At 36.9% G+C, this 11,863-nt stretch overlaps 1 protein-coding gene across 1 annotated transcript; it reads left to right on the top strand.

The window, feature by feature from the left end:
* Nucleotides 1–5,505: 5,505 nt before the first annotated feature.
* On the top strand, nucleotides 5,506–6,992 carry LOC141491917 (thioredoxin domain-containing protein 5-like). The gene is given in 1 exon segment (XM_074192647.1): nucleotides 5,506–6,992. A coding segment is annotated over 1 exon segment (1,044 nt). The 5' UTR covers nucleotides 5,506–5,511; the 3' UTR covers nucleotides 6,556–6,992.
* The last annotated feature ends 4,871 nt before the right edge of the window (nucleotides 6,993–11,863 follow it).

Genomic DNA, 11,863 nt, shown 5'->3' with positions numbered 1-11,863 from the left:
TATATATATATATATACATACATATATATGTCAGTTATTTCATGTTGTCTCCATTATGAGAGAGCTCACTGAATGTACTGATTTCCTCTTCCTCTTTCTCTAATTTATTCATGTAAGCATTTAAAGATATATTATATCCCCTGACAGCCGCTTTTAGTGAATCTCATAGGTTTTGGTATATTGTTTCATTATTGTTATTATCTAGAATAAAATAATTAATTCTTTCTATAATTTGTTGTTTGATCCACTCATTCTTTAAAATGATGTTATTCAGTTTCCAATTAGTTATGGGTCTATATCTCCCTGGTCCAATATTGCATGACTTTTATTGCATTGTGATCTAAGAAAGATTTATTCACTATTTCTGCCTTTCTGCAGTTGATCATTAAGTTTCTATGCCCTAGTACATGGTCAATTTTTGTATAAGTGCCATGTACTGCAGAGGAAAAAGGTATATTCCTTTCTGTCCCCATTCAATTTCCTCCATAAGTCTATCATATCTAGGTTTTGTAACAATCTATTTGACTCCTTCTTTCTTGTATATTTTGTGATTTAATTTATCTAGATCTGAGATTTGGGTAGTTGAGGTCTCCCACTAGTAGAGTTTTGCTGTCTATGTCTTCATGTAGTTCTTTCAGCTTCTCCTCTAAGAATTGGGATGCTATCCCATTGGGTGCATACATATTCAGTATTGAAATCACTTTATTATCTATGGTACCTTTTAGGAGGATATAGTTTCCTTCCTTATCTCTTTTAACAAGATCTATTTTTGCAGCTGCTTTGTCTGAGATAAGGATTGCTACCCCTGCTTTTTTCATTTCAGCTGAAGCAAAATATATTTTGCTTCAACCTTTTACCTTTACTCTATATGTATCTCTCTTCTTCAATTGAGTTTCTTGTAAGCAGCATATTGTAGGATTGTGGTTTTTAATCCACTCTGCAATTTGCTTACGTTTTAAGGGAGAGTTCATCACATTCACATTCAATGTTATAATTAATAACTCTTTATTGCCTCCATGCTATCTTTCCTCCATTTATATTTTCCCCTTCCCCCCTTATCTGTATTCCCCAGTATTTTGTTTCTGAATACTACCACCTTCAGTGTGTTTGCCTTCCTATATCCACCCCTCCCCTTTTTCCCCCTTTCCCTTTTTCCCTTTTCCCTTCCTTCTGTTAGTTCCCCTTTTTTTCTCTTCCCCCCCTTTCTCCACCCCCCTCCCCTTTTCCCCTTTTAATACCTGAAAGGTTAGATTTTTTTAAGTTAACTGAGTATGTGTGTAAATTAACTTTAAGCCAAGTCTGATGAGAAGATTCCGGTGTTTCTTATCTCCTCCCTTCTTCCCCTCTGTTACCATAGGTCTTTTGTACCTCTTAATGTAATGAGATTTACCCCATTTAATCCCCTCCCTTATCCTGTCTCCTTCCTGTCTCCCTTTTTTAAGGAAGAAGTGTTTTTAAATTGTTCTATCTGAGTAATAGAAAATTCTGAGTATCCATCACTTCTAGCTAAGTACATTCTATCTAATAGAGTTACAGTTTTTGAGAGTTATTAGTCTTTCTCCCAAGTAGGGTTATAGCCAGTTTCATCCCATTGGATAGCAATCTCATGGATAAATCATAAATGTCCATCGCTTTCAGCTAGGTATATTCTCTCTGTTAGAGTTACAATTCTCAGGAGTTATGAGAATCTTTTTCCCATGCTGGCATATAGCCAGTTTCAATTTATTGGATAGCAGTTTTTTCCCCTTTACCATCCCCCCCTTTTTTTGCTTTTTTCAATGTGTCTCTTGAACTTCTTGTTTGATGTCCAACTTTTCTATTTAGCTCTGGTCTTTTCATCAGGAATTTTTGGAATTCTTCCTTTTCATTAAAAGTGCATCTTTTCTCCTGAAAAAGAAGGCTCAGCTTTGTGGGATAGTGGATTCTTGGCTGAATTCCAAGCTCCCTAGGAGCTCCTCTTGTTCCAGGACTTTCCATTCCTTAATGTTGATGCAGCCATGACCTGTGTAATCCTTACTGTGGCTCCTTGGTATTTAAATTGTTTCTTTCTGGCTACTTGCAGGATTTTTTCTTTTATCTGATTGTTCTGGAATTTGGCCACAATACTCCATGGTGTTTTCATTTTAGGATCTCTTTCCAGAGGGGATTGATGTATTCTTTCAATAACTACTTTGCCCTCTGGTTCCATTATATCATGGCAGTTTTCCATCACTAGATCCTGTAATATTAAGTCCAGGTTTTTTTCTCTTCAATGTTTTCAGGAAGTCCAATAATTCTCAGGTTGCCCCTCCTTGATCTATTCTCGAGGTCAGTGGTTTTGCTGATGAGGTATTTTACATTTTCTTCTATTTTTTTCTGTTTTTAGGTTTTGCTTAACAGGCTCCTGCTGTCTCTTAAAATCATTAGTTTTTGGAGACTCCATTCTTTTTTTTAGAGAGGAGTTTTCTTCATTTACCTTTTGTAACTTCTTTTCCAATTGGTCAATTCTATTTTTGAAAGAGCTTTCCATCTGACCAATTGAGGTTTTGAGAGAATGTTTTTCTTTTTTGCATTTGCCCAATTATTTTGCATTTGTCCAATTGATGATCTGAGAGAATTATTCTCATTTTGTATTTGTCCAATTATATCTTCCATTGATTTGTTTTCTTGTTGCAAGGTGTTAATCTTCTCTTGGTTTTCTTTTCCCAAATTTTCCAATTGATTTTTAAACTCCTTCCTTATTTTTTCAAGGAAATCTTTCTGTGCTGGAGACCAGATCATATTCTCCTCATTTTTAAGTGGCCAAATTATTAATATATATAAAATGTTAAAATTCTCTATGACTATTTGTTATAGGATGAGAAAAAGAGTTTGTGTACAATAATTTGGACCAGTAATTTAAAAATACATAAGAGGTTGGATTTTCTAGGCATATGTAGGTAGAAAAACAGAGAGTCTATTGATCCATTCATCTGAGTATGAAGAGGAAAGGTAAAGACCCCAAAATTGTGCAAGGTAAATATTGACCTCGTAATTATTACACAAACATTCTATTTATACTTATTATTGAGTATTCCTGTGTTGCCAGAGTCAAACAGATGAAGGAGGAATACACATGGTGTAAGCCAAACATCATATATCATTAATGATTTGCCTTCAAGAAACTGGCATAAAAAGATTATTAGGAAAATGTAGGGTTCTAAAAGGACTACTGTTTATATAATGAGTTAGAGGAATGACAGATGGATAGCTAAGAGTTTCTATAAAAACTTCAGTACAATGATTAGATCTTTAATGGAGAATTCATAACAAGGCAGGGATAAAAATTTCAAAGTAAGGGAGAGCATAAATGTGTTGTATGTTTGTGGAGAGAATGTGATGAGATCATGAATCCAAGAAGTAGATGGGATTTGTAATAATTTATTATAATTATTTATATTAATAAAGATCTTATGAGGTTTTTCTTCTTATACTTACTGTTTAGCACAAGATAGAAATATATATACATATTTATATCTGTATATTAAGTTGTACAGAAGATATTGTCCTGCATTGAAACAGAGGGGGTTTCTTTATGTAGGAATTAATTATAGGAATATATTCACAAGATTAGTTCCTTTTCCTCCAAACATTTCTTTACTTTTTTTAAATTTAGTGCAATTTAGTCTTTTTAAAAAAAATTTATTTTATTCTGAATTTAAGAAATAAAAATAAGCATTGCCATAACAAAGTAGAATAGAAAAAGATGATTGTACATGAAACTACAAATATAACATGTACCATGGCTTCCTGAAATAGAGACATTAAATGATTTCCTACTAACTCTACTCATGTTTCCATGACTTCTCTGACAAAATATCCCTTCCCTAGTCATCTCTCCCAGATGTGCCATCTCCTCCAATAGAATGTACAGTCTTAGAGAGAACAGATTGTCTCACTTTTATTTTTGTATATCTAGACCCCAACACATCAATGGCACTTAATATCATCTTTTTGTATTTTCTTTAATTCATTTATTCACCTAGACACACTGTCTAATTTATTCAGAGTGGACATATGATGCCTAACTCTGACAAATATAGGAAAATATATAAATATATATGCACATATATATAATAAGGCATGCATATAATTTGAACACATATTTACATATCTATCTGGCATATATATTCATATATGATACATATATGTATACTAGATACATATACCTACACACATAAACATATACACATTCCAGAGTGCCATCCTGTTAGAAGTGGGACATAATTGTATGTTACTCCTTCTAGAGTACAAAATTAACCAGTAATTGTGTGCATACACAGTCCTCATTATGTGACACTATGGGCAGTCAAGATTCTAGGAAAAGCTAGGTGGCACGGTGAAAGGAGTGCTGAACTTGTATTGAGGACAACCTGAGTTCAAATCCCATCTCAGACATTATTCTGTGTGACTGGTGAACTCAATGAACCAAAATGGGACAGACTCAGGTTCTCATTTATAAAACAGGGTTGGGGCAGATGGTGGCAGGAGAACAGTCTCTCCTAGGTACCCCATCCAAAATATTTCAAAAACCTTAAATTTTTGACTCTAACTAAATTTTTGAGACTTGTGGAACCTACAGAAAGATCCAGTGAGGAAACTCTCTAGTCCAAGGTAACCTGGAAAATAGTGGAAAAACTGTGTTCCACAGGGTTAGAGTACCAGCCCTGATAGAGGGAAGGAACTTCAGCCTCCCGGTAACAGCCCAAGGGCACCTGGGAGCTGGCTTCTGGCAGCAGAAACAGTTTCCTGACCTGCACCCCAGGGAGCACCAAGCACAACTTGGAAGATCAGCAGGGAGACCTCTGCCAGAGCAAGCACAAAGCCTAGATCCTCAGTCCAGCCCCGGCATTCTGTGAAGCCCAGGTCCCCATCACTCAGCATGGCTGCAACAGCACAGATCTAGGAAATGGAAGCAGGCCTGTGGAGTCACCCAGCAGGAGCCTCCAGGCAGCTGGGCCCTGAGTGTTCAGCCCACTGAAGGTAAGGGAGTAGAGGGAGACAGGACTCTGGGGCTCTGACCACCTTCAGATCCTGATCATAGTCTAGGCCCCCAATAGAGTGGGGACCCTCCCCTCAGCCCCATGGCGGAGGAGTGAGCTTGTGGTCATTTACACACCTAGAGAGCAATCAGAGCCTCACACTGAGGTCCTTGAGGGGGTGTCCCAATAAAACTCAAAAGTCCAGGAAGCACCCCAAAACCAGGAATAGGCTGGGGAAATGAATAAATAGAAAAAAAGGAACCAGACCACTGACAATCACTTTGTCTATGATCCCATGGAGGTTCAAAATACTCAGTCTGAAGATGAGAAAGTCCAAGCTTTTGTATCTAATAGAGAAGTTCGGCTCAGGCTATGACAGAGCTCAAAAAAGATTTTGAAAATCAAGTAAGGGGCGAGTGCGCCTGCCCAGAGCCCCGCGCCATGGCTGCACCCAGGCTGGGCTCCCTGCCCCGCAGCCCAGGGGAGCTGCCGAGGACCCGCGCACTTCGTCATGTTCTTTGCGCCCTGGTGTGGACACTGCCAGTGGCTACAGCCAACTTGGAATGACCTGGGGGATAAATACAATACTATGGAAGATGAAAGGGTCTATGTTGCAAAGGTGGATTGCACAGCAGATGCTGAATTGTGCACTGCACAGGGTGTTAGAGGATATCCCACTTTAAAGTTTTTCAAACCAGGTCAAGAAGCTGTGAAATACCAGGGTATCCGGGATTTCCAGACTTTGGAAAACTGGATGCTGCAGACACTAAATGAAGAGCCAGCTACACCAGAGCCTGAACCAGAATTGCCAACAGCCCCAGAACTCAAACAGGGACTGTATGAGCTCTCAGCAGCCAACTTCAAGCTACATGTTGCAGAAGGCAACCACTTTATCAAATTCTTTGCTCCATGGTGTGGCCATTGTAAGGCTTTAGCTCCAACTTGGGAACAACTGGCTTCAAGTCTTGAACATTCACAAGCTGTCAAGATTGGTAAGGTTGATTGTACACAACATTATGAACTCTGCTCTGGAAATCAAGTTCGAGTATATCCCACACTTCTATGGTTTAGGAATGGTGAAAAGATTGACCAGTACAAAGGAAAGAGAGATATAGATTCCCTAAAAGAATACGTGGAGTTGCAGCTAAGGAGTGTTGTAGGGGAAGTCTGAGAAACTATTGAAGCTTCTGAGGCCCCAGAACTTGCTGCAGAACCTGAGAGTGCTGTGCTGTCTCTCTCTGAAAAGGACTTTGATGACACAATTGCTGAAGGAATAACTTTTGTCAAGTTTTATGCTCCATGGTGTGGTCACTGTAAGAATCTGGCTCCCACATGGGAGAACCTCTCCAAAAAGGAATTCCCTGGCTTGACAGGAGTCAAGATAGCAAAAGTTGATTGTACTGTTGACAGAACTATTTGCAGCAAATACTCGGTACGAGGCTACCCAACGTTGTTGTTCTTCTGGGCAGGAGAAAAACTCACTGAACACAATGGAGCCAGAGACCTTGAAACATTATATAACTTTTTTTTGCGACAGGCAAAAGATGAACTGTAGAATTTCATTTGGGAGTTATTTTTCTGATTGTTCTCCTATGCCCAACTTGTAGGGGTTAATCCATGCTAATGTTACTGAATTTTAAATGGTGGTTATTTGGGAAACTGAATGTACTAAATTTGTGATATCTTCTTTATGTGTTTTTAAAGCCAACACACTGTACCGATTCTTTATTAGGTTTGTCTGGGTAAATTTCTAACAAATAGTCACTGTCCAAACTGAATATTTTCAGTGGCAGTAGAGCAAAAACTGCCCTTTCACCTTCCTTTGATGAAATTCAAATGGTTTCCTTTAAGACAAAAATAGAGGTGAAGAAAATCAAATTAAGGGAATTGGCAAATAACTTTTGGTTTTAGGATGATTTTGGTCAAAAGCAGTTGCCAAAGTATAGTTTGTGAATTGCCCACAATTGCTAGAAACATTGGAACTCAAAAAACTCCTGTTGTTGGCCTTTAAAGTAAAACTTTAAAACTTTTTGGTAGCTTGCTTGAAGAAAGAGTATAAAGATCACACTCTCACCTTTGGAAGATCCTGAATTGCCATCATGCCATGGGATTCTTGTTTCTTTTTCATTATGGAAGGTTAGCCAAAATGAAATTGATGGTACTCTTAACCTGTGCCTGAGTAAGATTATGTGATGCCATAATTGTATGTGTGTATGTGTCTTTCTACAAGTCAGGTGAATTGTTACTCAAGATTCTCTTGTTTGTTCCTTTTGGGGCAGAAATTACACTGCTTCATTTCTCTTGAAGGTGGAATACTCTCAAACTTTAAAGTTTGATTATTCTACTCATAGAGGAGTAGTAGGGGTATCAAAGAGGCTTTTAAAAAGTATCTGCAAAGCTCCCTTCAGATTTGGAAAAGGGCTATTTTAGGAAACTTTGAAAGTAGCCCTGAGTATATAATATTAATAAAAAATTTTAACTACTTAATGAAGATTCAGATTATATACTTCACCTGAAAAAAAATTAACAAGTAGGCTTAATTAATCATTCAACTAGGTATAGTACTTAGGTGAGGGGGTAGAGAAAATAACATGAAATACTGCTACAGTGTTCTAAATGCAGAACCACAACTAGAATAAACTGACAAGGGCTTTTGCCACAAGGGCACTGAAATTTAAAGGGCACAAAAATCTAACACATCTACTTAAGGTAGATGCTGATTAATTGCTTTTTTCCTGCTTAATTAAATTCATTTAATTATATGTATTATTTTTCACATTATGAATTCACAAAGTTGATTTTAGTACTCATTTTGTATTTTATCCTAAACATACCTTTTGTGCTCCTTGCCCTGTTAGCCAAAAATTGCTAGTTTAACCTTCCCTAAAAATGTAAGTGATCCCTTAAGAGATTTAATGGTAACATGGATACTTTGTACTGCCTTGAAAGATGATTCCATGGTGTTCAAGTGTGCTTTTCTCTACTCCTTCCCCACACCCCTTGTGACCAGAACGAAAGAATTAGTGGTATGTGCATAAATCTTTTTGGAAATAAGAAGCTCCATAGCTAAATTCATTGAAGTTATTTCTCTTGTGTTATTCACCATGAAATTAATTGTTTATTGAGTTTGTTTCCAGTCCCCTTCTAAAGATTCTTCCCCCTCATCCTAACGTGCCCATTTCCTGCTTTTTCCTGTTCCAACCCAAGATAGCTCATTAACAGAAAATAACAAGTGGCAAAAAGTCTTACCCATTATAATTATATATTTGTACATATATATGTATGCAGTTTTTTTTCCCTGAAACTTTAAAGCAGAGAATTAACTAGACCATCTTACCCATCTCTTCCTTGAAGGAAATCTTTACTAAACACACTTGGTTGGTTGACAAATGGTTTTAAAAACTGTCTAGAGAAGCACAATCCTCATGAATGGCTGGAGCTTTGCATCATGAGTATCTTGTATTAAAAAAATCAAAGTGGTACAATTTGTTTACACTGAAACTTTCTAAATAAACTCTTTTTAAAAAAAAGAAAAGAAAAGAAAATCAAGTAAGGGAGATAGAAGAAAATTTGGGAAAAGAAATGAGAGAGATGCAGGAAAAACATGAAAAAAGAATTCAGCAGCTTAGTCAGGGAGACCCAAAAATGCTGAAGAAAATAACATGTTAAAAACCATCTTAGGTCAAATGGATAACATAGTTCAAAAAGTTATTGAGGAGAAGAATACTTTAAAAAGCAGAATTGAACAGATGTAAAAGGAGATAAGAAAGCTGTCTGAGGAAACCAAATCCTTCAGATGTAGAATGGAGCTAAAGGAAGCTGATGACTTATCGAGAAATCAAGACACAATACTTCAACACCAAAAGAATAAAAAATTAGAAGAAAATGTGAAATATCTCATTGAAAAAAGAACTGATATGGAAAACAGATTCAGGAAATATAATTTAAAAGTTATTGGGACACCTGAAAGTCATGATCAGGAAAAGAGCCTTAACCTCATTTTTAAAGAATTCCTACAGGAAAATTGCCCTGATATCCTAAGAAGCAGAGGGAAAAATAGAAATTGAGAGAATCCACTGATCTTCCATGGAAAGAGATCCAAAAAAGGAACCCTCCAGGAATGTTATAGCCAAGTTCCAGAACTCCCAAGTGAAAGAGAAAATATTACAAGCAGCCAGAAGGACACAATTCAAATAGCATAGAGCTGCAGTCAAGATCAAACAGGACTTAGCAGCAACTACATTAATGGCTCATAGGGCTTGGAATATAATATGTGGGAAGGCAAAAGAGCTTGGAATGCAACCAAGAATCAACTACCCATGAAAACTAAACATGTTCTTCCAGGGGAAAAAATGGACTTTCAATGAAACAGGGGAATTTCAAATGTTCCTATTTAAATGACCAGAGCTGAACAGAAAGTTTGATCTTCAAGTACAGGACTCAGGTGAAGCATAGAGAGAGTGAACGAGTAGGTAAATTATGAGGGGCTTAAGGATGATGAATTGCATGTGTTCCTGCATAGAAAAATGATACTGATAATCTCATAAGAAACTTCTCATTTAATAGAGCAGGTAGAAGGAACTTTTATGGATGAAGCACAGGAGAGAGCTGAATTTGAAGATATAATATATTGCAAAAATGGAGTCAGTGGCTAAAAGGGAAATGTACTGGGAGTAAGAGAAAAGGAGAGGTGGAATAGGCTAAGATATTTCATAGAAAAGATATTTTCTTTTGCATTGGTATGGAAGGAGGGAAGGTGAGGGGGAATGAGGGAACCTTCACTTTCATCAGAAATGGCTCAAAGAGGAAACAGCATTTGCACTCAATAGGGTATAGACATCTAGAGAAAAAAAGAGAAGGGGGATGGGGAAGGGGAGGATGTGGGTGATAGAGGAGAGGGCAGATCATAGGAGAGAATATCAGATGTAATACATTTTCTTTTTTTTTTTGCTTTTTGCAAGGTGCTGGGATTGGGTGGTCTGCTGGGTGGTTGCTGGGTCTCTGGGGTGGGATATGGGCTTGGGGGCCTCTTAGCCCTAGGGTCAGTGTTCTGTCCACTACACCACTCACCTATCCAGCACATTTTAGAAAAGGGACAGAGTGAAAGAAGAAAGAAAATATAATAGTTGGTAGTGGGGAAAAATGGATGGAGGGAATTACAATCAGCCACAGCAACTGTGGAAAAATACAGAAGTAACTTCTGTGATGGACTTATGATAAAGAATGTGATATACCTGAGACAGAGCTGATGATATCAGAACACAATGAAACACATTTTTTCTCCTTCTTTTACTTTATTCCTCATGAGGTTTTATATTTTGTGGGGGAAAGTGTATTATGTTTGCTCTTAAGAATATTTTAGTAATGTGAAAATTAAAAAAAATTAAAGAAAAAAGATAAAACAAGGTTAATACCAGCACTTATCTCATAGAGATTTTAAGAAGATCAAATGAGATAATAAATGCAAAGTGCCTTTGCCAAACTTAAAGCATTATATAAATGTTAGTCCTTATTCAAGAAGATAAAATAGGATTGCAAGAAATGAAAAAGACTGGGTAATATCTTTCTTGATCATTGCACAGAAGCAGAGTACCATCTGCAAGCAAGATTTTCTTGAGGGCAAGCTTTCTTGATTTTCCCAGGGTGAGTGGCCCAGCAGAACAGGAGAGGAAATGGAATTCTTGAGATGAGCAGTTCTCAGAATCCACAAGTTGGTTCTATAAAGGAAAGGAAATTAAGTTCCAAAACTGTCAAGAAAATGGTCAAAGGACTGATGCCAATGGTTGTATATCTGGTATAAGCAGAAAGTAAAGGGTTCTGATGAATTCAAAGAACATCATTTGTCAAAGACATCTGGAACTTGGGCCTAAGCATCATTTGAATAGCCTTGAGCTTCCCTAGCAGTAACTTCACTAAAATCCTTAGACATCCTCACTGACCAGTCTATATTGATTCTACTTGCCATCCTGTTCACTGTTAAACTTCTACCTCTGTCTACCTTCTGGCCTCCAAAGCTTGGCTATATACACTTCCAGATAAGCCATTCTTTGTAATAGAGAATCTAGACACTTTTTTCTATGGAAAAAATGAGCTTTCTATAGAATATGACTGCTGTTTAAAAACTGAACTAATAAACTGATAATATGCTACATTTTAGAGAGAGATCAACTGTTGTGCCAAGCAGGAAGTTCTCTGTAGAATAATGATCAGTTGTTTGTTGCTTTTTACTAGAAGGTCAAAGCAATGTGTTTGTATTGACTAATGCTAGAGGATATTTGTAAAAGGGAAATATCATCTTTGGCAACTTTGAACTGAGAAAATCCCTGATCAAAAGTTTCAAAACCTTTAAATGCTTTTGAAAAGTTGAAAATTTTGGAAAAGGAAAAATCTACTAACTTCTAATTCTTCCCCCAATTCATTCAGAGAGCCATGATCATGCTCAGCACCAGGGAGGTACATTGAGAAAACATACTATACCTGACCTAGACTTTTACAAGAGTACACTGCTGTTATATAGAACAAAGTTCTGCATGAAGGAGAAAGCTATTGCCAAGGAATTAGGTTTGATAGTAGAAGAAATCAGGAAAGATTTCTTGGAGGGAGTAACATTGTCAATAGATTTTTATAAAATATATCATCATCATAATAATAGTAATAATAAATAATAGCTGACTTTTATAAGTTATTGTCTCACTTCCAAAAATCCGACTGAAATTTCTCTTCTTTTAGCACACTTTCTTATCTTATACCTTTATGCCACCTGAATGCTCTCGTGAGTTTTATAAGGTTGGAAATAATATATAAATGCTTGTTACTCTTCTTATTCACCCTTAATATCCACTTCAGGTCTTTCTTTCCATTTT

The sequence above is a fragment of the Macrotis lagotis genome, chromosome 6, assembly GCF_037893015.1.
Source record: "Macrotis lagotis isolate mMagLag1 chromosome 6, bilby.v1.9.chrom.fasta, whole genome shotgun sequence".
Classification (NCBI taxonomy): domain Eukaryota; kingdom Metazoa; phylum Chordata; class Mammalia; order Peramelemorphia; family Peramelidae; genus Macrotis; species Macrotis lagotis.
This window is presented reverse-complemented; position numbering and strand designations above follow the sequence as displayed.